General features: G+C 35.7%; 3 protein-coding genes across 4 annotated transcripts in view; 2 read left to right on the forward strand and 1 right to left on the reverse strand.

Annotated features, from left to right (window-relative positions):
- Positions 1-16,255, forward strand: part of LOC105710284 (spermatogenesis-associated protein 1) — a 47,470-nt gene extending 31,215 nt beyond the window's left edge. The window contains 3 exon segments of the mRNA XM_021667731.2: positions 5,095-5,209; positions 6,104-6,157; positions 16,180-16,255. Of these exon segments, the coding sequence (XP_021523406.2) occupies positions 5,095-5,209; positions 6,104-6,157; positions 16,180-16,255 (245 nt within the window).
- Positions 16,256-16,308: 53 nt separating this feature from the next.
- Positions 16,309-27,899, forward strand: part of LOC135273421 (spermatogenesis-associated protein 1-like) — a 36,188-nt gene continuing 24,597 nt past the window's right edge. Inside the window, 4 exon segments of the mRNA XM_064372571.1 lie at positions 16,309-17,396; positions 21,346-21,521; positions 23,497-23,595; positions 25,728-25,813. Of these exon segments, the coding sequence (XP_064228641.1) occupies positions 17,291-17,396; positions 21,346-21,521; positions 23,497-23,595; positions 25,728-25,813 (467 nt within the window). The 5' untranslated portion in view covers positions 16,309-17,290.
- CTBS (chitobiase) overlaps positions 25,302-27,899 on the reverse strand; it is an 83,587-nt gene continuing 80,989 nt past the window's right edge. For both annotated transcript variants that reach the window (XM_064372570.1, XM_012442517.3), the window contains exon 7: positions 25,302-27,810. In XM_064372570.1, coding sequence (XP_064228640.1) covers positions 27,610-27,810 — 201 coding nt within the window. In that variant the 3' untranslated portion in view covers positions 25,302-27,609. The remainder of the gene's footprint in view (positions 27,811-27,899) is intronic.

Here is a 27,899-nt window from a genome sequence, read left to right on the forward strand (position 1 = left end):
CCATGTGTTTCCAAGGCAGTTGTACCCAGCAGCAATGTCTAAAAGTTCCTGTTGAACCATAATCTTGCCATTGTGTCATATATTTTCTGTCTTCTTGTTTCTCTGCTCCACATTCTAGAAAATATAGAGAATAAGGTAGTATAGATTTCTTCCAAATACATTTTCAGTTATCCCAAAATATCATTCATTCCTTCCCCGCTGATTTCAAATGACACCTTTACCACACTATATATATATCATATATATATTCTTTTATATATATGACAACTTTCAGACATTATCCATCTTCTGAACTAGTACTGACAATATTTTTTATATGTCTGGCAAGGGGATTTCCCATTCAGTAGTAGTATTCTTTATTGTGAGGTTCAAAGTTGGGTATCATATGTGAAAATGCTTTTTATCTGTAAGTCACCACAAAAATAAATACAAGTAATCTTTTCCAATAGTTTTGGTTTAAGCTTTTATTTCCTCTGTGGTTTATTGGTCATTTTGTTGGAAAGAAATCTTTAAAAAAATTTTTTTATAAATATTATGAAGTATTTGAGGACAAGGATTTATTGCTACTTACTCTGAGTCAAACACAGTGCCTAGACCACAGTCCTGAATAAGCATTTGTTGCAAATTAATAACTGTCTTAACATATCAATGAGTAAATAATATATAATCAATTACTGTGTTCTTAGACAATAACTGTAATGGTATAAAAATGATAACAGATGGTATCCCTTTTGAAACATGACATTTTAGAGGATAAATTTATGATAAATAATGAAGTTTGGGGAGAGCATAGGTAATATGCTTTTAAGTAATTTTTAGATGTTTTTATACAATATTTATACTGTGAAATACTTTTTAATTGTACATCTTGCTATTCTTTCATTTTGCTATTAGAAATTTTTGTGAATAAGCCAGTTTTCAATAATAGCAGAGTCAACAGCTTTATATTTGACCAAATAACATATTCATTGGGAGTTTTCCAGCTGTATAGTATAGTTTGGCTCATCAGTTAATAGCATTTTACTTGTAAATGTGTTTAATGCCATAATATGAAACTTTTTATTTATATTTCTTTGCAGTGAACAAGAAGGAACTTATTTGAAAAATACTAGTCTGTTTTGTGCAGGAGATTAGCAGATCTAGGATAATTTTCCTTCTAGTTTTCTGACTTTCCCTATTCATTCTTACCTTACCCTATTCATGCTTCTTTCAGATTTGAAAGAAGCATGAATAGAGTAAGATGAGAATCCCCCGCTTCTTTGGAAAAATAAGGCTGGTGAGAATATACACACTTTATGTTTTCACAAGTACTTTACAGAGGGAGAAAAGAAGTATTGCTTTCCCCACTTTTATACTGAAATGGGTATTTCCTCTATTGTTGTCTTCTGTTTTTTTCTCAGGGATCTGTGCTACACATTTCTATATTTATGAAATGCCTCAGCTGTAACATATTTACCACTTGACTCCATCATTGTCCCAAACTACCACACTATCTTGACTTTTCTTTGGTTTCATACTTTTTCCAGTTCAGACTTTAAGCTCTGAAATTATCATTATTGTACAATTCTTGGATTCTTAGGGTAAAGAAACCTTAAAAACCATCTTATCTATTCAACCTGAGAAAGCTGATTAAAAGAAAAGAAAAAAAATCTTGTCTAGCTTCCTTGCTTGTAATCTCCTTTATAGTGTTGTCAGCATCATTCTGCTTGTTACAAGTTGGATTATATATCTCCCTGTTTAAAAACCTTTGAAAGACTCATCAATTCCTATTTGAAGCCTAAGCTTTTTTTTTTTTTTTTTTGAGACAGAGTTTCACTCTTGTCACACAGGCTGGAGTGCAATGGCACGACCTCAGCTCACTGTAACCTCTGCCTCCTGGATTCAAGGGATTCTCCTGCCTCAGCTTCCTGAGTAGCTGGGATTACAGGTGACTGCCACCACATCCAGCTAATTTTTGTATTTTTAGTAGAGACGGGGTTTCACCATGTTGGCCAGGCTGATCTTAAACTCCTGACCTCAGGTGATCCACCCACCTTGGCCTCTCAAAGTGTTGTGATTACAGGCGTGAGCCTCTGCACCCAGCCAAAGCCTAAGCTTCTTAAGATGGCATATGGAACTTTTCAAACCCAGGGCTATAGTGTATGGCTATGCAGATTGTTTAGTGCCTACCTCCAGAAGGCTTCCTTCTCATCGGTCATGATGTGAATGAGGCTTTCAGGATTTACTTAATGCTGTGGTTAGTTCAGTAATTTTTATCTATTATTATTAGTAGTAATACTAATATTAGTATGAGGGTAGGAAAGGGAAGAAGTACTATGAACTGGTACTTCTGGAGAGGTAGGTAGGGACTTGAACTACAAGAGCCTTGCTTGCAAAGCTAAAGAGTTTAGTAGGTAATGGGAGGCCATCTGAAAATTTTAACTGAGTGGCATGATTGGATTTTAGTTCTAGAAAAACAGCTTAGGTGACAAGATGTAAAATAGACTTAAGGACTGGGAAAATGGCAGTGGGATATAAATCAGAACTTAAACTTAGGAAACTTCTCAGGATTAGACAATGGGCTAGGTGCTTTACATGCATTATGCCATTTTAGAAATAAGGAAACAGAAGTTAGAGAAATAACTTACCTAAAGCTATACATGGCCATGCCAGGACTTCAGCTCTTGTGTGTTTGACTAAAGCCCATGCTGTATAACACTGTGCTAGAATCATACTGAACTTTTCACTATGGATAAAAATGCTCCACACATTATTGTATTCTGCTCCTGGCACATACCATATTCTTTGCTTAAATTCCTCCTACTCTCTTCTTTGACACCAAACAGCTCATAGTTCAAAACTTAGTTTCACGGTTATAACTCCTTTTTCTGTGACTGTATCATATTTTAAACATATATTTTTTGGAGTTCTCAAAACACTGAGTCCTACATTGTTTCTTTTTATGGGTGGGTAGGGGTGTTGTAGTTTACTATTAGCTTTACACAGCTGGTATGTCCATTTTTTATTCATTTAGCATTATATAGATCTTTTAGAAAATCCATTTCTTTTGTTGTTTTGTTTTGTTTTGTTTGAGACAGGGTCTCAGTCAAGCCCAGGCTGGAGTGCAGTGGCACGTCTTGGCTCATTGCAGCATCTGTCTCTTGGATTCAAGTGGTTCTCCTGCCTCAGCCTCCTGAGGAGCTGGGATTACAGGCACACGCCACCACACCTAGCTAATTTTTGTATTTTTAATAGAGACAGGGTTTCACCATGTTGGCCAGGCTGGTCTTGAATTCCTGATTTCAGCTGATCCACCTGCCTCAGCCTCCCAAAGTGCTCGAATTACAGGCATAAGCCACCATACCCAGCCTCTGTTTGTTGTTCTTAAGTGACAGTTTCAGTGCCAGATGGGAAATAAATTGTAGCAGCCAAACTAAAACCAAATGGGCTTCAGGTTGCAAAATATTGTGGCAAGTCTTTTTTTTTTGGAGGGGGGATTTTTGTTTGTTTGTTTGTTTGTTTGAGACAAGTTCGTCTCTGATGCCCAGGCTGGAGAACAGTGGTGTGATCATGGCTTACTGCAGCCTCAACCTTCCAGGATCAAACCATCCTCCCACCCCAGTCTCTCAAGGAGGTGGGAACACAGGCATGCACCACCATGCCTGGCTAATTTATTTTATTTTTGTAGAGATGTTGCCCAGGCTGGTCTTCAACTACTGGGCTCAAGATATTCTCCTGCCCAGTCTCCCAAAGTGCTGGGATTACAGGCATAAGTCAACATGCCCAGCAACAACTCTTGTAAAATGACTTTTCAAATATAATTTGGCTCACTTAATCTTTTCTGAATTAAAAAAATTTCAGAAAAGAATAAGTGAGCTGGGCACGGTGGCTCACACCTGTAATCCCAGCACTTTGGGAGGCTGAGGTGGGTGGATCACCTGAGGTCGGGAGTTCGAGACCAGCCTGATCAACATGGAGAAACCTTATCTCTACTAAAAATACAAAATTAGCTGGGTGCGGTGGTGCATGCCTGTAATTCCAGCTACTCTGGAGGCTGAGGCAGAATCACTTGAACCCAAGAGGCGGAACTTGCAGTGAGCTGAGATTGCGCCATTGCACTACAGGCTGGGCAACAAGAGTGAAACTCTGTCTCAAAAAAAAAAAAAATTGATTTCTCCAAGGGAAAAAAAATCTGCATTAATACTGCCAGATTCATGGATCTTTTGTTTATACAGACCATGTAGAACATTAGTGTTAATATTTTAAAGATAGATTGTGTAGTTTTCCTATACTAAGAAATTCTGTTAAAACGAAGGGAGATTTTATCAATGAAAATGTATGTGAAATAACAAATGATATTTTACATTCTGTATTTATACCAGCATTTTCCAGAGAAGTTTCCTCAAAGCACTTTTTCAAAAAATGCTTTGGCATACGGGTTTCTAAAGACAATTAAGGCCAGGCACGGTGGCTCACACTTGTAATTTCAGCATCTGGGGAGGCCAAAGTGGGGGGATCACCTGAGATCAAGAGTTCAAGACAAGCCTGGCCGATATGGTGAAACCGTATCTATACTAAAAATACAAAAATTACTGGGGTGTGGTGGTACACACCTGTAATCCCAGCTACTTGGGAGGCTGAGGCAGGAGAATCATTTGAACCTTGGAAGCAGAGGCCAAAGTGAACCAAGATTGCAGCTACTGCACTCCAGCCTGAGCAACAGAGCAAGACTCTGTCCTTAAAAAAAAAAAAAAAAAGGCAATTAAATTTCAGGAAACCTCCAACTTACCTACCCCGTCTTGCAGATTTAGTTGTACATAGAGACAGACAAACCCTGCAATAGGAGTGACTGTGTGTAAGGGACTGTGTTGCTGTTTGATGTTGCTTAATTCAGCATTTCCCAAGCTGAATTAACCAAAGAATTTTCTTTTCACATAAACTAATACTTCATGAAATTCACTTTGGAAACTGTTGCCTTATATCTGTATAGTAAAGTTCATGGGGATTCTGAAACATACGACAAGATTATAATGTATACATATAAAAACAAAATTTTATTTTAGCATTTTCTTAACATTCTGAACTTTATTTGCTATGGATGACCATCAGCATCAGCTGGGGGAAAAGCCACTGCAGAACAAAGCCAGATTGCAAAAAATCAAATTGGAAATTCTGCGTTGCCAAGATCATTGGAAGATTCAGATAATGATTATTTTGACACCAAAAAAAGGTAATAAAGTATAGATGCTGATTCCACGTCATAATCTAAACAATAAAAAAAGAGAAAGATATTCAGAGTACTGTTATAAAGACTTCTACTTAAAGATATGAGTGATATTAGTGATATTTTAATTAAAATTACCTTGATTCAGATCTTTACTTTTTGCTAACATTCCTCTCCAAGATAATGAGGGATAATTTATAACTTAGATTTGTTTCTATTGTAATATTTTTATCATCAGGACAACTTGATGACAGAAAAATTTCTGTCTTTGTTTGCCTTCATTAGAACTAATTATTCTGCCTCTGTTCTTAGTTATAGGTAAACTAATCAATATGCTTGATTTTCACATTGGTATCATTTCATTCAAATGTATAGTACTTAGGCAAGAGTTTTACACAGTCTTTTGAAATTAAAATACAGATTTTTTTTTTTTTTTTGAGACGAGTTTCGCTCTTGTTACCCAGGCTGGAGTGCAATGGCACGATCTCGGCTCACAGCAACCTCCGCCTCCTGGGTTCAGGCAATTCTCCTGCCTCAGCCTCCTGAGTAGCTGGGATTACAGGCACGCGCCTAAAATACAGATTTTTATAAACAATTACTTACAATAGGACTATAAACAAATATGCTTCTAAAATTTTCAGTTATTTTATCTTGCTATAGATATTGAACTAGAATTTAGCTATAATAAATGAAATACGATTTTATTACTCATACTAAATGTAGCTTTACATGAATCATTAATGAGTCTGAAAGAACATATGATAATGGTCTCAGGCTGACTTTGAAAATTTCAATATTTGTGTTTATAGAGCATCAAATAAAATACATAAAATATGAAAAGCTAATATTCATGGGATCATATTTTAATATGACTTTCAAATCTCATTTCCTTTAAGTCAGTGTCTTTGGAAAAATGAAGATGATACAGCTATCAGTAGAACACGGGACAATCAGGCACTATTTTTAATTTTTTGTTTAAACATGGTATTGCAACATATTTTTACTGAGATTAAACAAACTTCAGATTAAAATGTCTAAGTTTTCGAGGAACATACTTCTAATATCAATATTATCAATAGTAGTCCAGTTTTTCTGTTTTTATAATTAAGGTAACGGCGTACTCAAAAAGGGGAAAAAAGTTATCCACCAACACTTTACCTGTACTTGATTAACTTCTCTTTAGAACAGAATTATATAGTGTGTTAAGAAGCAGTATGCTAGTAAATTGTTTATTATGTTATAGTTACTAGCTGGTGACCTTGGATATGTTACCTAATTTGAATTGCAGTGGTTTAAATGAGTTAATGAACACTATTCAAATTACCAGTTTATTCTCAAGAAATGATGGGAAGACTAGGAGAATTTTGCTAATATTTGCAGGATAAATTTAGGACAGTCTTAAGAATGATAACAGTACTAATTTTAATCATAGCTATCAATGAGTACCAACTACCAGGCACTATTCTAAGTATTTTACACATACTGACTCATTTTATCCCCACAAAACCTACCCATGAGGTAGGTTATGGTTGTCATTCCTGTTTTACAGATGAGGAAACTGAGGCACAGAGAGATTCCATGGCTTTCTCAGGTCATTCATATAGTTAGTAAGTACTGGAGCTGAGCTTAGATCCTAAATAGTGTAAACTGGCTTCAGAGTTCGTAGTCTTAACCATTTTAATAACGACCTATCTAAATGGTAATACTAATAATATAGCAACAACCAATTAGACAGCATTTATTGAGCCAATCACTGTTCTAAATGCTTTATATATGTTAATTCATGTAATTCAACAACTATTTGTGGAGGTATTTATTTTCAGATGAGAAAACTAAAACACAAAGTTACATTAATTTTTCCATGGTTATGTCTTTCATACTCATTGGAAAAAATCCCAAAAATGAGGCTTTAATTCCGCCAACAAATATACTACATTTTCTTGGTCCATTACTATTTTTCTAGACAACTCTGTCATACTTTCTCCTCAAACAATCATGACCTTCTTTCTCTTGCACTCTCAGTGATATTTTTTCGTTGTTAAATAGAATTAACTTGAAGAAAACCATTAATCTCAAAATTTTATGTACAGAATGAGGTTGGGGTTGTGGTTCAGCTGAGATCCTCAGATAACCACTTCCTACACCATTTGTTAAGACTTTATTTTTCCTATTGCATTATTCAAAACTCAGTTGACTCTATAGATCCGGGACAATTTCTAGCCTCCCTTTCTGCTCAATGATTTTTTTTATCCTTATGCCGATACAGCATTATCTTCATTACTGAGGCTTTATAGTAGTTCTTGTTATCAGATAGTATAAGATTTCCAACTTAATTTTTTTTCAAGATCATTTTGGTGATTCTAGATTCTTTGTGTTTTCATATAAATTTTAGAATCAGCTTGTCAATTTCTTACCAAAAGACTACTGAAATTTTTGGGTGAAATCACCTTGAATCTGTCAATCAATTTGGGAAGAAAACTGATAACCCTAACTATACTGAATCTTCGATCTATGAACACAGTATGTCTCTATTTATGTCATTAGGTTCTTTCAGCAGTGTCTGTGGTTGCTCCTATAGTGTAGTGCTCTTATAGATCTTTTAATATTACATTTATTTTTAGATAGATGGTATTTTTGACGCTTCTCTAAAATGGTATTTTAAAATTTTTATTTTCTAATTGTTGCTAGTTTATAGAAATGTAATTGATTTTTACACATTGAACTCATCTATTGAGATTTTGCTAAATTCTGTTCTATAATTTTTTTGTAGATTCTTTAGGACTTTCTACATACACATTCATGTCATCTGTGAATAACAACAGTTTTACTCTTTCTGTTTGTGTTATGAATTGTTTTTTTCCTTCAGCTTCCTAAATGTAAGAAGCAGTAATGGCAATAACAGTGATGGCTTCTTGCTTTCAGCATATTTCTGGTGATGGCCTCAACAATGGTAACTTCACTAATGGAAACATCATTTTAGGAAACCAAACCCAGAACCTGCTCCTTCAGTCTTTCTGTTACACTTAATTTCCTTTATTACATTCCTTCGTGCTTGAAACTGCACTGAACTGATTCAGCATTTGGTACAGAAAGTGTGAATGGGCCAAAAACTTTTACAAATGAGAATCTCAGACTAGTTATTGCAAAATAACTGCAATATTTTGTTAATGTGTGCAAGTAGAAACTTAGAAAAATGTTATTGGGAATAGATTCAAAGCAGAAATGAAAGAATATAACTTTAGATTGGCTCAAGTTTAATAAATGGATACACTTATCAGAGATTCTGGATTTAATGTGCTAGCTCCAGCAACTGCAAGTGGTAAAAAATATTTTTGCTACATTGAGTCAGGCTGACAGAAACCTAGACAATATGGTAGCTCATACTGAGTAAATTTAGAATGCCAGGAATTTTTTGTTAAAAAGTAGAGCAAGAAATCCAAAGACTTTGGGAAATAAAAATGTTAAGAGAGAATTTATATCCAATTACCTCTTTAACCAGACATTGGGGAATATATTGGAAAGGCAACCCCAGAATTCTTTTTAAAAACCTTATAGTGGCTGTTTTATGTCACATGGAATGAAGATAGGACTATACTTGATTTTTTTTTTTTTTTTGAGACAGAGTCTCACTCTGTCACCCAGGCTGGAGTGCAGTGGTGCAATCTTGGCTCACTGCAACCTCTGCCACCCAGGTTCAAGTGATTCTCCTGCTTCAGCCTCCCGAGAAGCTGGGATTACAGGTGCATGCCACCATGCCCGGCGAATTTTCGTAGTTTTAGTAGAGACGGGGTTTCACCATCTTGACCAGTCTGGTCTTGAACTCCTGACCTCGTGATACACCCGCCTCACCCTCCCAAAGTGCTGGGATTACAGGCCTGAGCCACCACGCCCAGCCTACTTGATTTATTTAGAGATGACAGTGTCCCCAAGTGACAAGCCAATTTACAGCATTTTACTAAAAAAGATAAAACAGTACCTTTTTTTTTAAGAAATCCTTGACAATTTTTTTAAAGACATTTCTTAAAAAATTTTAAGAAATCCTTGACAATAGTTAGTTGCCAAGGTGTCCCTAAGACTAATCATGATGTTCCTGAGACTTAAGTGGATAAGCATACCAGTATGCTCTTGGTCTGTATAACCAAAAATTATTTTTAGTCTTTGCAAATAGATGTCTACCTTGAATAATCACACATCCCCTTATTAAATTACCAGACCTTAGCCAGTTTACATAACCAGAACTTATTGAGCTTTACTCAATATATTGAGTAATATCTGGGGAGGCCAGGTATCCTTGAGAAAAAACCCTGTCACTCAGCCACAAGTACGGATTTAAATTTCCTGCTTTACCTTCCTTAAGGGGATCAGAGGTTGTTTACCCAGATGACTACAATGGGGAAAGGGAGGTACCCATACTTTTCAGGATTCATGGCAATGGCTTTGATATGATTCTGATCCTTAGGGACCTGAATAACTCTGTGTTCCACCAATATGTTGGAGGTTTAGAGGGGTCAGATAATAAGTGAAGTTTTGGCTAAATCAGTCTTCTAATGTGCTGAATGGCTTTGCAAATTCTCCCTGTAGTCATTTCCTTAATTCATGAAGGCATACTGTAAAGGACTTACTCAGCAAATAGCAGAATCCTCATACTGCCTCCCTGCCTCTTGCAGCATGTGCAGTAAGGAATGTTATGGTAGAATGGGCCAAGTGAAATATGATGGAACTGCCTATTCCTTACCAAAATAGTAAACCAAAGCATTACCAACCTCCTGGAGGAATTGCAGGGTTCTGTGCCATGATCAAAACTTGAAAATGGCAGAAAAGGTGATTCTTAACATAGCCACATTCAACTCACCTAGTTGGCCTGTGCAGAAGATTAATGGGCCTTAGTGTCAGGTGGTGACAATTGTAGCTGCTACTCCTTACATGGTTTCTTTATTAGAATACATTATTACAGCCTGATGCTCCTATGCCATTCTTAATCTGGAAAATGCTTTTTCTTCATCCAGTTAGCAGAGAAAAGTAGCAAATAGGAATAGCAGTAGACCTTCATTGTTTTGCCTAAGAGCTGTGTCAATTCTGGCTCCTTGTCATAATCTAGTTTATAGGCAACTTGACCATATCATGATCCCCTTGGACCTGATAAACAGGAAATACCAAATAATGTAGATACCTTAGGTAAGACATGTTTGTTAGTGGGTAGAAGATAAGCTGCAAGAAAATTCAGGAGCCTCTACCAATTCAGAGAAATTTCTAGGAGCTCCATGGTCTGTGACATGTTCAGGTATCTCCTTGCTCCAGCTACCATTAAGAATGAGACAAAGCACTGTGGACCTTTTTTGGAATCTGTAGAGAGATGTACTGCATTTGGATGTGCTGCTCTATGTATATTTTTTAAAACCAAGTGAATCAGAACCCTGCCAACTTTGAATGGGACCTAAACAAGAGAAGGCTTGCAAGGTGATCCCAGAGGAATTGCAAGCAGTGCTGCCACTTACGGGGTTTTTGTTTTTGTTTTGAGACAGGGTCTCATTCTGTCACACAGGCTGGAGTGCAGTTGAGTGCTCACAGCTTACTGCAGTCTTGACCTCTTGGGCTCAATCCATCCTCCCACCTCAGCCTCCTGAGTAGCTGGGACTACAGGCACATGCCACCACACTCAGATGGTTTTTGTATTTTTTGTAGAGTTGGGTTTTGCTGTGTTGCCTAGGCTGGTCTCCAACTCCTGGACTCAAGCAATCTGTCTTCCTCAGCCTCCCAAAGTGTTGGGATTACAGGCATGAGCCACTACAACCAGCCCACTAGTGTTTTAATGTCTGTCCCGGTTGTCCAATGATGCTTGATGAATAGTAGATTGGAATGCTGAATGGAGTCTGTACAAGCCCTAGTAGGAGAATCACAACTCTAAGCCCTTGGGTTTGGGAGCAGAGGCATACCATGTTCAGCAAACGTTGTTGTTATATTGTTGCTGTATACTTTTATTGTTTCCAAATTTTACCTATTAACAGCACACACAAACGAGAGGAATAAATACTTATGTGGAGAATAGCTGGAAAATGCCTACCTATAACTTAAATAATGCCAAAATGTATTCCAAAATGATTATACAAATTTACACTCTCACTAGGAATACAAGACATTTCCTATTACTCTATATCCTCAATAATACATGCTATCTTCACACTTTAAAATGTTTTGCACTCTGATGGATGCTTAATACTATTTAACTGTGGTTTGAATTTTTTGATTTTTTAATTTAATTTTTTTTAGATGGAGTTTCCTTCATTACCCAGGGTGGAGTGCAACAGTGCAATCTCGGCTCACCACCCTCTGTCACCTGGGTTCAAGCAATTCTCCTGCCTCAGCCTCCTGAGTAGCTGGGATTGCAGGCATGTGCCACCATATTGGGCTAATTTTGTATTTTTACTAGAGACAGGGTTTCTCCAAGTTGGTCAGGCTGGTCTCAAACTCCTGACCTCAGGTGATCTGCCCACCTTGGCCTGCCAAAGTGTGGGGATAACAGGCATGAACCAATGTGCCCGGCCTGTAGGAGTTTTTAATATGTCCTGGAAGATAGTTCTTTCATGCTTACGTGTGTTGCAAATATCTTCCTCTATTTTGTGGCTTGTCTATGGTTTACCTTTCTGAATACATTAAGTATTCCATATTCTTCTTTTTTTTCCACATTCTCTAAGTCTTAGACTGAGAATGGTATGTTAGAATCTCTCTTTATTACTGTGTTACTATTTATGCTTACATCTCCTGTGGTTTCCGCTTTATCTTTCTATGTGTTATTGGCACCAAGTTGTTCTTATGTGAATATTACTACCTTTGCATTATGAAGCATCTTTCTTTGGTTCATTTAATGCCTTTTTGGCCTGAATTCTTCTTTACTGCATATGAAAATACTCTGCTTTCTGTTTATATTTATTTGATATATTTCCATTCTTGACTCCCCTCCTTTTTATCTGCCTTTCTGAGTCACTGTGTTTTAGATATATCTCTTATATATAGCCTAGAGTTGGGTTTTGCTTTGTAAGCTAGTCTGAAAATCTTTTTTATTTAGTTAGATGAGTTATGTCCATTTACATAATTGATATGACTGATATGTTTAGTCTCAGGTTTGTTATTTTACTTTATATTTACTGTGTGTCTTTTACTATTTATTTGGGGTTTTCTTCATCCTGGTATTTAGGAAGATTTGTATTTTTGTTTTAATATTTATCTTTATAGTAATACACTTATGCTAGTATTTTTGGCCCCTCTTTTTTTCCTTTTTTTAAAAAAATTTATGCTTCTGCTTTTGATTTGCTACCTCTAAAATTATGCTCTGACTCCTCCTTGTTATATGTGAGGCAATCAGAAAACTTGTTCTACTTTCACCTGTTTCTCTCCCTTTTCTTCTCATTTATTTTCAGTGGTGTTATTTCTACTTTGTCAAACAATATAACATTTTTGTACTGTTCACTTAGTCTTATCCCCTTACCTTTGTTTTAGTCTCAGAACTATAAATATGTTTAACACTTAACTGCCAGTTATTTTGCAAAAGATTTTTCAATGATTTCTTGGTTGGATGAAGCTCAACCTATACTAGGCCTGAGTACAATATTCCCTTAGTTCTTTCACATTTAAAACTTTCTCTAGAACCAGGATAGGCAAACTAAGGTCTGCATCATGTTTAGTAAGGCCTGTGAGCTAGGAATGTGTTTTATGTTTTTAAAGAGTTGAAAAAAAAAAAGGAATATGACAGAAACCGTATGTGGCCCACACATATGTATTTACTCTTTGGTCCTTTACAGAAAAGATATGCTAATCCCTGTTTTAGAGCCTTCATACTTTAATACTTGAAGGATAGCTTGACTGACTATAAAATCCTTGGCTGACTTCCTTTGGGTTTATTTTAAATGTTGCACTACTGATGTCTTGCTTTATATGTTACTATTTAGAAGTGTGATACCAACTTAATTTCCTTTTCTTTGTAAACTATCTTGAGTATTTTTGCTTGGGAGGTTGGAGAATTCCTTTAATGTGTAATAGTTTTAGCAGGCTATGTATCTCAGTTGAGAATTGTAGGTCGGATTTTTCTAGGTATATAGTGAATTCTTTCCATATGAAAATCAGAAATTATTTCAAGAATGTTTTCTAAAAGTATGATTTTTAAATAGATCTGTTTCATTGTTTTTTTTTCTTTTGGGGACCACAAATTAGTCTTATCTTAGATCTTCTTTACTTTTATATCTGCCACTTTCATTCTGATCCATTTCACTCTTTTTATTATGTTGCATTTTCTTGGCTCCTTTTATTTCTATTCTATGTTTTTCTTACTATGTTTTTGGTCATCTCTGTTCCATCTTGGAAACCCGCTAATTCATTTCTGAGACTTTTTTTTTCTTATTTCTTGAGTTTGGCTAATCTTAATTTCATACCTTCCTATTTTTCCATTTAATTATAAGTTTTAAAATTTCTGTTTTATCATGTTCATTAATATCTGCAAATGCTTAATTATATTTATGTTGGGAGCATTGTTAACTTTTTCTCTGCTTTATGGATGTGTTTTGATTTTACTGCTCAGTTTTGAGGTTTTCTTCATAAGTAACTGTGTGAATGCTAGATTATTTTGTAGATGTTCATGTTTATTTGTGTTGGATTCTTCCGTTATCAGTAATAACGTGTTCTTATAGAGGAACAGGGAGTGGTGTTTTGGTGGCTTACTGTGTTTCTTAAATCAGGAGCACCCTCTTCTGTTGCCATAGTGAAATGCAGTCATTTATGTTTTTTTTTAAGTAAATGGAGCCTTTTGGGGAAAGGGGTGTTTTCTTGGGATTCCTTTCCGCTAGCTTAATTCAGTGGAACTCTTATCCTGGCCATTTTCTTCTTTTTTCTTCCAAACTGGCTCCCAAGGATACCTCTCCCTTCCAAAGCATTTTCTTCTCTACCAGAAGCTATGTCTTCCCATGATTATTGCCTCAGACTCTGTGTATTTTTCAAATCCTTTCCTTTGAATTCCTCATAGAATCTACCAGATTTTTTTTACTTTGCTCTATTTCTCTGCTTCAGCTAGAGCCGTGTCTTTTCAGGCTAACTCGTGATTGATGTTTCCTGTTATTTATGTATAGTGCTGACACATAGTCTATATCTGACTCTCTGCTCAGATGTGGGCTCCTGACCACACTCTGGTCTAGAGTCCTTACTTCCTCACTTATATGTAAAGGATTCTGTGCCCAAGTTATGTTGTAGGCATAAATTTGGGTGGTTTTACTTGGCTTCTTTTTATGGTAGTTCGGAAGATTTGTAGAGCAGTTCTAGTTTAGGTGGCTGCCATTATCCTGTGGGAACTCAACTCTATAACATAACAAAATAAATAAGCTAGAAAAAGAATACAGTACTCTATGCTTTATCCATGGGGATAGGTTCCAAGACCCTCAGTGGTTGCCTGAAAACACAGATAGTACTGAACCTTATATATACTATATATATATATATTGTGTTTTTTCCTATACATATATACCTATGAAGAGTTTAATTTATAAAGTAGGCACAGTCAACAATAACAAAAATAACTAATAATAAAATAGAACAATTATAAGGATATACTGTAATAAAAGTTATGTGAATGTTGTCTCTCTAAAAATATCTTAGTGTACTGTACTGTGGGTAACTAAGAGTGCAGAAAGTGAAACTAAAGATAATGGGGGACTAACTGTAAGATAAACAATATAGAAGTGAGAGCTTGATGAAGATAAAAATGAAAACATGAGTTACAGAAGCATAATTGAAAACAAGATCAATAAAGTGATAGTGGTAGAAACATCAACATGATAAGGCTTGAGGTAATTTATCAGAAAAGGGTAGATTCTAGTCTGTTCTCGCACTACTATTAAAAAAAATACCTGAAATTGGGTAATTTATAAAGAAAAGAGGTTTAGGCCGGGTGTGGTGGCTCACGCCTGTAATCCCACCACTTTGGGAGCCCAAGGTGGGCAGATCATGAGGTCAAGAGATCGAGACCTTCTTGGCCAACATGGTGGAACCCCGTCTCTACTAAAAACACAAAAATTAGCTGGGTGTAGTGGTGTGCACCTGTAGTCCCAGCTACTTGGGAGGCTGAGGCAGGAGAATCATTTGAACCCAGGAGGCAGAGGTTGCAGTGAGCTGAGATTGTGCCACTACACTTTAGCCATTTAATTGTTTAATTGGCTCATAGTTCTGCAGGCTATACAGGAAGCATGGCATCATCTGCTTCTGGGGAGGCCTCAGGAAGCTTTCAGTCATGGTGGAAGGCAAAGGCAGAGCAAGGCTGGTGCAGGAGGAAGGGGTGGGGGAGGTGCCACACACTTTTTAAATGATCAGATCTCACGAGCAGTCACTCACAGAACAGCATCAACGGGGAAATCGGTCCTCATGATACAATCACCTCCCACCAGGTCCCACCTCCAACACTTGGGAATTACAATTTGACATGATATTTGGATGGGAACATAGATCCAAATAATATCAGGTAAAGCCACAAAAATTAGGAAAGATGAAGGCAATAGAAACACAAACAGAGGAGATAAGATATTAGAATAAAATGTAAAATTCTTTGCTAAAATTTTGATATATGACAGAACTACCAATTTTCTAAGCAAATATAAATAAAATTGGCTCAAGATGCAAAAATATCAATAGCCATCTTAGAAAATATTGAAAGTTATCATAACAGGTAACAGACCAGAAATCTTGAAAGGAAATCATGTTTAGAAAGAAAAATAACAGATTTTTTTTTTAAGTGTGATAGTGCTTGTATATGATGACCAAGTAATAGAATACAGAGACTGGAACGTGGGAGATAATCTGTAGTTATAAATACAAAATTTGGAGTTCATCACCACTGAATAAAAAGAATGCATTGCTGGTATGCATTACCAAATACCTATGGGCAAGTGAGAAAAGAATGTGACACACTAGCTGATCTTACTCATTTTCATGTTTGCTTACAGATAGGTGAAAAAGAGTACATCACCTTACCAGATCACCCTTTACTTCCTTGTCAGCCTATTCTTCCTTCAGGAATAACTGCTATCTCTTTATTACACACTGAAAGTAAGTATAGTACAATCATAAGTACAGATGATTCTGTGAGGTAAAGTAAATAATGCCAATGGGGAGTTGTTTAATGGGTATAGAGTTGCAATTTGAGAAGATGAGTTCTGGAGATGGATGGTGATGATAGTTTCACAACAATGTGAATGTACTAAATGCCACTGAACTGTACATTTAAAAATAGTTTAAATGGTACATTTTGTTATGTAATATATTTCACTATAATAAAAGAAGTTAAATTATAGGAATTTTATTTTTATTTTTTTATTTTTTGAGACGGAGTCTGGCTCTGTTGCTCAGACTGAAATGCAATGGCATGATCTTGGCTCACTGAAACCTCAGCTGCTCAGGTTCAAGCGATTTTCCAGCCTCAGCCTCCCAAGTAGCTGGGGTTACAGGCATGCACCACCATGCCTGGCTAATTTTTATACTTTTAGTAGAGACAGGGTTTCACCATCTTGGCCAGGCTGGTCTTGAACTCCTGGCCTGAAGTGATCTACCCGCCTCAGCCTCCCAAAGTGCTGGAATTACAGGTGTGAGCCACCATTCCTGGCCAGGGATTTTATATTTATTATTACATATGTTTAGTCACCAACATTATTTCATTTTTAAAATATATATTCTAAAATACACATTTGCTGTGTAAGATTTAAGTACAATAATTTTGAATCCCAGATGAATTTACCAAAAGAGTTAAACCAAAGAATATCAGCATAACTACTTGAGTTTTACCAAGTTTCTACACATATATGTAAATGCAGAAAAAACACACTATTTTATAAATCCCCTTATAAATCACTCTTAGAAACTGAAATGACTTCTCTGCATTTCCCACATGATAAAAGCTATACTGTAGCAAGAAAAACAGTTTGGGGTAAAATTTATTCTTGCTGCTTTAGAAATTTTTAAGTTTTACACTCCATATTTTAGGATATGAGCCATCTTTCAGCTTTGAGACATTGATGAATATGAGTTATAATCTCTTTAGGAGAGAAGGTTATCAAACAAATGAAACAAGTAAAGGAAGAAAGAAGGTATCTGGAAAGAAATAAAGAAGAACTAGTAAAAACAGATGAAAAGCTATTTGAACAAATGAAATTAAAGCGGTATCATGGTAAAGTTTATTACATACCTTTTATCACTATAAAGAAAACTTAAGTTTTATAGAATTAATCCTTTTAGAATAAATAATAAAGTTATAATTAATATTCACTGTTTTACTATTTTAGTTTAAGTGGTACATGATTGAGGTAAGTTCAATATAGAAAACCTGAAATTATTATTCAACTGTATACAATAAATGCTTTACATAGGGTTTTAAAAATTAAAATTCAAATATTTTCATAACTGAAACTCATTTACTTGTTTATTAATTCTTCTATTCATTTATCACATGCCTATTGAATCTGGCCATAGGAGACACTATTAAGACAGACACAATCTTGTCCCTGCCCACATAGATCTTATAGTCCAGTGGGGAAATGATAAGCAAGTTAAGCATTAATGATACATCCTGGCCAGTGCAGTGGCTCATACCTGTAATCCCAGCACTTTGGGAGGCCGAGGCGGGTAGATCACTTGAGGTCAGGAATTTGAGACCAGCCTAGCCAACATGGCAAAACCCCATCTCTACTAAAAATACAAAAATTAGCCAGGTGTAGTGGTAGGCACCTGTAGTTCCAGCTACTGCAGAGGCTGAGGCAGGAGAATGGCTTGAACCTGGAAGATACAAGTTGCAGGGAGCTGAGAATGCACCACTGCACTCCAACCTGAGTGACAGAGTGAGACTGCCTCCAAAAAAAAAAAAAAAGATACATCTTGGTGAAAACTATGATAAAGGAATTACAGAATTCTGTGGATAGGAATACAAAGGAAGAACACCTAAATTAGATGGAAGAGATCAAGAGAGGCTTCCAGGAAAAGTGTTGGATATACTAGGATCTGAAGTATGCTTCTTGGCTCTAAGTCTTCAGGCGTGCTTTTCCCTCTACCATCTACTTCTCTTCTTACCTTAAGGTACCCTCTTCCCAGTTTACCTGCCTGTTTCCTATTAGTCATTCAAGATCAGCTTGTATATCACTTACTCTAGAAGCCTACTTTGAGTACTTTGGACTCCTCTGTACTTAATTTTTTGGTATGTGTATGTGTCTGCTTTGCTTTTAAGTGAATGAATGAGGGAAGTTAAGTAAGTTTTCCTGCAGTACAATTAGAAACAGTGCTTTTAGGACTGGTGGACATAGAAAGATGAGCCAGGATGAAGACAGTACATGATGGTGGCTCGAGAGTTGCTAAATGATTTGAGAGGGCTTCGTTTTGGGTTGTGTTTGAGGATTGTAAGGATAAAAGCTATCTGTGGAATTAAGTGGTTTTAGGATTCTCAATTTACAGCAAAATTGTTTCAGCATTAGAATGACTGAAGGTTATAGACAATGTCAGGAGATATTTCTGAAGATTCTGCCTCAAAATAATCCTGAAAGTGGTGGCAATGAGTTAGCTTTGTTGTAGTGTTAAAAAAGCAACTTTATCAGACAAATTAGAACAATGGACTAAAAATCACAAGACCAGGATTGTAACACCAGATCTGTCTTTCTCTTAGACAAGTTATTTCCCCTCTTTTGTGCCTCACCCTTTCTATTTATGAAATGGGAATGATTTGTCACTTCCTATTTAAACAAGAATATTTCAAGATAAAGGTATTTATTGGCCATCAAATATTTATTGAGCCTACTATGTGCCAGGCACTGTTTTAAGTGCTGGGGATACAGCAGTAAACAAGACAGACATGGCCATGCCCATAAGGAGCTTGCTTCTCAATGGGAAGAGACAGTAAACAAATAAGACAATATCAGCTTTGATCAGAGCTGAGAATGCAATTAAAAAGAGCATCGTAGGCCGGGCGCGGTGGCTCAAGCCTGTAATCCCAGCACTTTGGGAGGCCGAGGCGGGTGGATCACGAGGTCGAGAGATCGAGACCATCCTGGTCAACATTGTGAAACCCCGTCTCTATTAATACAAAAAAATTAGCTGGGCACGGTGGCGCGTGCCTGTAATCCCAGCTACTCCGGAGGCTGAGGCAGGAGAATTGCCTGAACCCAGGAGGCGGAGGTTGCGGTGAGCCGAGATCGCGCCATTGCACTCCAGCCTGGGTAACAAGAGCGAGACTCCGTCTCAAAAAAAAAAAAAAAAAAAAGAGCATCGTAAAGAGTGATGAGGCAGAAAAGAGATGGTTTAGGTAGAATTTTCAGGGAAAGTATCTCTGAGAAGATTAAGATTTGATTAACAGGGAATTAGGCACAAAGGGAACACTAAATATCAAGGACAAGAAATGAGAATGACCTTGTGGTATTAAGGGCCTGAAATAAGACCAGTGCTGCTGAAGCTTGGTATGTAAGGAGGAATGTAGACAGGGATAAAATCAGAAAGGTCAGCAAGGAACAGATGGTCCAAATCAAAGATTTTGGATTTTATTCTAAGCAAGTTAGGAAGCCACTAGACGATTTTGAGCTAGGATTCATATGATTTTAAAAAATATTTTAGATCAAAGTGACTGCTGTATAGAATAGCGTGTACAGGGGCAAGAATGAAAGCAGACAGATCAGTTAGAAAGATAATGCAGATTTCAGCCGGGCATGGCGGCTCACACCTGTAATCCCAGCACTTTGGGAGGTTGAGGCAGGTGGACCACGAAGTCAGGAGTTCAAGACCAGCCTGGGCAATATGGTGAAACCCCGTCTCTACTAAAAATACAAAAAATTAGCTGGGCATGGTGGCGCGTGCCTGTAATCCCAGCTACTCAGGAGGCTGAGGCAAGAGAACTGCCTGAACCCAGGAGGCGGAGGTTGCGGTGAGCTGAGATGGCGCCCTTGCACTCTGGCCTGGGTAACAAGAACGAAACTCTGTCTCAAAAAAAAAAAAAAAAAAGAAAGAAAGATAATGCAGATTTCTTGGTAAAAGATGAGATTGACTAAGGGTGGTAGCATTAAGGAAGGTGGAATGTGCTAGATGCTAGAAGTATTTTGGCAGTAATACCAGTACAAGTTGCTAAGGGATTGGATAATAGAGCATGAGATAAATAGCCAAAATCTTGAGCTAAAGTCCCATTTAGCTATATAATTTTAATTAAATCATTTTATAAAGTAGAATTTTTAAATTTGAGATTTTTGTTTCTATGATAACCTAAAAAAAAAAAAAAAAAAAAACAGATTCCGGTATACTGATGTATAGTTTGTGTTCCTATTAAGTTTGTATTTAGAATCTGATTGTTGTCAATGCGGTTTGTTAAACTGGTAATGTTTAATTTCCTTCTTTTTTTTTTTTTGAGATCGAGTTTCACTCTTGTTGCCCAGGCTGGAGTGCAATGGCGTAATCTTGGCTCACTGCAACCTGTGCCTCCTGAGTTCATGCAATTCTCCTGTCTCAGTCTCCTGAGTAGCTGGAATTACAGGCACATGCCACCACAACTGACTAATTTTTGTATTTTTAGTAGAGACAGGGTTTTGTCATACTGGTCAGGCTGGTCTCAAACTCTTGACTTCAGGTGATCCACCTGCCTTGGCCTCCTAAAGTGCTGGAATTACTGGAGTGAGCCACTGCGTCCAGCTGGCAGTGTTTAATTTCTAATGATTAATCCGTGGATTAATTTTCTATAATCATGGGAAAAAGTAATATATGTATATTACTTTTATAGTTATATATATATATGTATGTTATATGTATATATGTTATATAGTTTTATATCTATCATCTATATTACTATATATAACAAGTATATATATTGCTTTTATAATATATTACTATTAAATGTATTACTTTTGAATACATTACTTTTATAGTAATGTATATCACTGTAAAATTTTTTTAACAATATTTCTACACAAGTTCTATTATTATCCAAAAAACATCTCTTCCTCAGGTCTAATGTCCTCAGTATATAAGGAGAGGAGAAGAGGAGAGAAAAGAGGAAAATGGTTTAAATTAATATTAGCTCTAGGGTCCTTTCCAGGATGAAAAATTGAATCCTTTAATACTCAAACAAAAGCCTTTGCTTTTTTTTTTTTCAATAGCCTATGTTGGTTGGAAGAAAAAATACTTGGAAACAAAGAAAGTCACAGCATCAATGGAGGAGGTTTTAACAATCCTTCAAGATTTGGAACTCTACTACAAAAAACTGCTCATGTAACTTGAAGCCAGGGAGATCAAGATGAGACCAAAGAATCTGGCAAACATCACAGGCTGTAAGGTATTACTAAATGTAATAGTAATAGAGAAGTTAGAGAAATTCTGTTCAAAACACATGCTTTATAAGTACTAGTATTATTATGTAGTATTATCACAAGATGCATTGGGCTAACTTTGACTTAACTTGCTTAAACATAAAAAAAAAAACTCGGCCGGGCGCAGTGGCTCACGCCTGTAATCCCAGCACTTTGGGAGGCCGAGGCGGGTGGATCACGAGGTCAAGAGATCGAGACCATCCTGGTCAACATGGTGAAACCCCGTCTCTACTAAAAATACAAAAAATTAGCTGGGCGTGGTGGTGCATGCCTGTAATCCCAGCTACTCAGGAGGCTGAGGCAGGAGAATTGCCTGAACCCAGGAGGTGGAGGTTGCAGTGAGCCGAGATCGCGCCATTGCACTCCAGCCTGGGTAACAAGAGCGAAACTCCGTCTAAAAAAAAAGAAAAACTCAGCTGGGCATGGTGGCTCACGCCTGTAATCCGAGCACTTTGGGATGCCAAGATGGGCAGATCACCTGAGGTCAGAAGTTTGAGACCAGCCTGACCAACATGGAGAAACCCCATCTCTACCTAAAATACAAAATTAGCTGGGCGTGGTGGTACACGCCTGTAATCCCAGCTACTCAGGAGGCTGAGGAAGGAGAATTGCTTGAACCCAGGAGGTGGAAGTTGCAGTGAGCCAAGATCGTGCCATTGCACTCCAGCCTGGGCAGCAAGAATGAAACTCCGACTCAAAAAAAAAGAAAAAAGAAAAACTCATGACGTTATGTAATAGGAGGAAGATTGCTGTGGAGATACAGTCAGCAGCTTTTTTGTTGCCTTTAAGGGGGCCTAATATTTCCTCCCTATATTTTCATCTTGATTTCATTGTAAGACTTCTTTTTCTAATGGTAGCAATAGAGTTGTCTGGCAAGTAGGGCTTTATATGCCAAACAAGGGAGAAACCTCTCTCTGAATTGTGGAATATATAAATCTTTCCCTTTATCCTGAATAAGGGATCAACTAGGCCTACCCCTGGATGAGAAATAGTTGCCAAGGAATGCTATAAGCTGACTGACTTAGACTAATTAGGATTTACCTCTGTACCTGGGACAGGGTCCATTTCCTGACTCTGTGGGAAAGAGATGAATACCTGATGAAGTAGGGCAGGGGACTAACATTGTCTGCTATAGTCCTATTATTTGGTGGTAGTGGCGGGATGGGTTATAACACCCAGGAATTTAAAGAAGTTATGAAATTTTGATCAGTTTTTTTTTTAGACAGCCTTGAATCAGAGACACGAAGTTTATTATTAATTCCACCATATAATTAAACAACAAACACAAAAAATTCAAGAGCGTATTTAACAATTTGACTTGGGTTGGATCAATCCCACTTACCCAAAAGTGATTTTAAAATATGTTAACTATAATTAAAAGTAAGGATTTAACTTTAGACAAGATGAAATGTTAAGAGTTTACTATTTTAAATAAACTTAATATAAAACCCAAATAGACTCAAGTAATGATTTGTCCATAACAGTTGGTACATTTTTTTTTAGCATAGCTGATACTTTATCTTACTGTTTTATCAAGTTCAATATGAGAATTTTTTCACAAAGGCAGTTTAAAACTCTTAAATAACTTCTTTAGAGAGGACCACTAGAACTCATAAACTTTCCTGGACAAAAAACAAAAAGTCTTCTTATTTTCAATAGGTTTTCTTGTATTAAATGAATTTAAGATATTATTCCTTTCATAGTAATAGTTGTTGGTTTTTATGGTGCTAATTTAATGGTAACTTTAGAGAAACTGTCTCCCAAAATGCAAGAAATCAACAGAAACAAATAATTTTTCCAAAGCAATTTAGTTTACTTTATGGAATAGGTTATTTTCATGATTTGCTCTTTTGATATTTATCATTTCATAGTTTATGTTCACAAGGCAGTTACAAATAAAAATGTTTATATGTTATACTAAATAAATGTCTATCCACACAGAATTACCTTATAATCCAGATCACTGAGGTACAGCATGCAATTGACCAGCTTAAGAGAAAACTGGATATTGACAAAATGAAACTCATAATAGAAGTTAAGGTAATTTACATTTTTCCTAATCAGATTACATTTTTCCTAATGATTTTCCTAAATTCATATTATTTAAATATGAATAATGCATCTTCTACTAGATGTTAAGTTTCCTTCTGGGCAGATACTATGCCTTAGTAAACTTTGTTTCTTTCATGGGACCTTTTGTATACCAGATGCTTAGTAGAGGCTTCTGGGCATACTTTATTTCGTGAGAATTGTGTACAACTAACTACATCACAGGAATTATCTCTGAAGTACAGATGTCTTAAAAAGCTTTTTTGTTGAACAGAAAACAGAAGAAGATTATACATTTTCACACTAATATCCATACAAGCCAGGAAAATAAAAACAATAATCATATGAATGCACTCATTTCTTTATCAGAAACAGCTTTATGATACAGAATAGTGGCTCTGTTCTAGAATTAGCTCTTTTTAAAAAATTTTAAAAGGAAAATTAGAACTTTTCTGGGTTTCAGATAAGAATAAAAATAAATACAATTTAAAAATAAAAAAATAGAATTAGCACTGTCCAATAGAACTTCATGTGATGATAAAATGTTCTATGCCTGTATGAATAACCACTAGTCACTTACTGATAAATGAGCACTTGAAATGTAGCTTGTGTGACTGAGGAACTGAATTTTAAATTTTATTTAATTTTAGTTAATTTAAGTTTAGTTACATATGGCAATTGGCTTCTACTACACTGGACAGTACAGTTCTAGATTATTTTTACAAGCAGCATTCTCGAGGCTATATAAGCCCTGGGTCAGCACTGAGAAGCTTAAAACTTAGAAAAGTAAAAGAACAGAGAATGATTTTTAACAAAGTATCAGTTAAATATGCACTTAAAAAATAATTTGTTCAAGGAAGGAAAACTGTGTTATTCAATATATGGAGATAGAGCCAATATGTAAATTTGTACACTTAACAACAATTGAGTAGGTAGCAAGGAGTAATAAAAATGCCCCCAGAGGCTTGGATTATGACTCCCTTTATGCTGTTTTCTTCTGGAAAGCATGTGCATTAGATCCTATAATCTTTGTATATTTTAGCATTATAAATGTCACTCATGATTTGAACCCAAATTAGAATTGTTAGTACAAAAACAGTAAAGACAAGTGAAATAGGAGAAAAAAGAGAACAAAGTTTTCAGCCCATAGGCTGGGGGAAAACATCCTATATTTAACCATAGTGCCTGATCGACACATAACAGACATTGTATAAGAAGTTTTATTGATTTCTGAATGATCTCCCCAAAACAGCACTACCTACAAGATTCAGAACTAAGGGACAAAAAAACCTAGCCTGAGTCTCTTTCAACCATATTTATTCAAGATAATACAGCATAAGTAATGCTCCTCAAAGTTTAATGTGATATCATCTGAGGATACTGTTTAAAAATGCAGGTTCTGACTCAGTAGGTCTGGGTGCAGCCTGAGATTCTTCATACCCATCGAGCTCCCAACTGATGCTAATACTGCTGGTTCACAGACAACACTTGGAATAGTACGGGCTCTGGTACCAGGTGGTTTGAGTTTGAATCCTGGCTGTACCCACTTCACTTACTAGTTTTATATCCTGAGCAAGTTACTTAGCCTCTAAATGTCTCCATTTCAACTGTAAAATGGGGATAAATACTAATAAGTATCTGACGCTGCAAAATTTTTGAAAAAAAAAAAACAGAGGTTAATACACTTAAAACAGTGCTTGCCACAGAACAAATACTGTATTTCCTAAATATTTAGTTCCTAAGGGCTAGAAATTACAGGATTTTTTTGTGTTTTGTTGTTTTCACTATTTTCTTTACACATTGAGAACAACAGGTTTTGAAGCTTAAGCAAAACATAAAATTCTTTCTCACTCTAGTTTTTAGAACAGTTCAATTGTATTGTCCCTATATACTCATAAACGAGGTTATCTTACAGCATATCTAGCCAGTAGATAATCATGTTTATTAAACAGCATTCATAATCTACACATTTATTATAGTAATCCAGTGGGAATGAAAGCATTGAAGGCAAATGAGAGAAGACAATTAAAGCAGTTACAAAAACTCTATTTACATGTCAATTATGATGTACTTTTAGAAGGGTACGATGAAGTTCACTTTTTGAAAAGTAATTCTTTTTATAGAGGAGAAAACAAGCAGTTTCAGATTTACGAACATTGAAAACTGAACTGGCACAGAAAAAAATTAATATCTCTATAATCTCAATAAGGTATGTTAATTTAAAACTTTTATTTATCAAAAAATTTAAATATTTATTTGAACAGATTTGTTTAACTATTATTCTCCTTGGCAATGTTTTATATAAAGCATAGAATTCTCTTTCTGCATTTTGCATGTAGGTATCACAAAATGTTTCAGGAAATATTAGATGCAATATAAAGCAAAATGATGACTGGTTAGTTGTTTTTAACATTCCAAGTCTTTTATGTATTATTTTACAGTATTATATTTTATAATTTTCATTTCTAATAATCTTAAAATTTAAGAGCTAATATGACTACAAAATTTTTTGCAAAGAATAAATGTGTATTAATACTAATATATTTGCATGAAAATAGAGACTTCATTTAAATTGTTCATTATATCTTAAAAGAAACCTGGAAATAGAATGGGGGTATTGAACTTGCATTCTGAGCTATGACAGAGGTTAGCATCTAAGAATTTAAATTTTTTAATTCATTTATTTTAGATATATGAAGACAACAGTGATCCAACATATACTATGAAAATGGTTGATTTTACTCTCATAAACAATTGTGTAAATAGGAAATGTAATATTCTCATAACAGCTGGTTCAATCATCATTTATTCCAATTTACATGGGGAACATGTACAGGGAAGCCAGGATTTATGTAAATCTAGAGTTCAAAGATACAGATCTTTAGTCTGTAATTAGCAACTAATAAGGGCAGCACAGTGTTGTTCTTAATTCCCTTGAGAAAGAAAACAGAGACTTTATTACATTTAGAAAAGTTATTTGTATAAAATTGATCTTTTAGAAAGAGAACTAGTTAAGCTAACCAGTGTCTTTAGATCATTAAAAGTACAGTGCTGCTCATGCCTATAATCCCAGCACTTTGGGAAGCCAAGGCAGGAGGAGTGCTTGAGCCCAGGAGTTGGAGACCCACCTGGGCAGCATAGTGAGACCCTGACTCTACAAAAAAAAAGATACATTGCAGATGTAGAAAAAAAATTTAACCATGTAAATTAGCCAAGAATATATATATGTCCATAAATGAAGGAATATGAATAATTAGAAGTATAAGTGAGAGTGAATAGAATCAAGTTCAACTCCAAGTTATTACTAAAAATTTTACAGATGAACCTCATAAAAATAATGTAGTTGGAAAATATTAGGTAGTTCTAACTTACTAATTCAAAATATTACTGTTACATCCTTGTATTTTGTGAATACGTTTAATCTTCTGGATTCTTTTTAAATTCTCATTGTCCAGAGGTTTAGTTCAAGTACCTCAGAGAACATAATACTATATGGAGTCAGGAAGCAGAAAAATTATTTTCATCAGTTTCATGAACCTAAAGAGGAGACACTAAATTGTAGGTTTTAAATTTAAGGTTTATTGGGGGTTTGGGGGAAAAGTATAACACAAAATGCTTTTCAAAGACGGTTTTTAAAACTCTAAGCAAACAACTTCCACTTCAAATTATACATATTTTAAAACGGCATTGATTTGTAAGCATATATTTTACTAAATGAAGGGAAATTAAAATGGCATAATAAAATTCTGAGAGCAATTTTTCCTAATTATAGTTTGAAACATCTAATAGAGGAATATTTAATAGGTAAGCTGACTTGTTTCTTGCTTTTATCTTCCTGGAAAAATACATTAATATGTATTTTTCAAATTCAAACAAAACATTTCTTTATTCTTTTTTTTAGTATGCCAGTAACTAAAGTATATAGCAACATAACAAAAAATGCAAGAAACTAGATCTGTTTATACTGATCATTTTTTAAAATCTTAATAGTTTGACAAAAGGTGTTCATCTCTGAAACAGCTTTGGCTTTAAGACTTCCCACATTTCTTCAGCTTGCTGTTTGGCTACAGCATCTCCAGAGTAGTCAAGACAATTTGCATTCCACATGCCAATGCCCCGTAAGCCATAGTTTTGTATATATGTTGCCTTTAAAGAAATACTCTGAGGGTTATCATACCACACTTGATGAAAGTGGCCAGCAGGATCCTATATAAGTAAATTAAAATAGAAATTTAAAGTATTTAGTACAATTCAGCACCATAGGAAAGGGAAAATAAAAAAAGTATATAGTACAG

The sequence above is a fragment of the Aotus nancymaae genome, unplaced genomic scaffold (genome assembly GCF_030222135.1).
Source record: "Aotus nancymaae isolate 86718 unplaced genomic scaffold, 86718_ANA_hifiasm-v0.15.2.pri h1tg000007l, whole genome shotgun sequence".
Lineage (NCBI taxonomy): Eukaryota > Metazoa > Chordata > Mammalia > Primates > Aotidae > Aotus > Aotus nancymaae.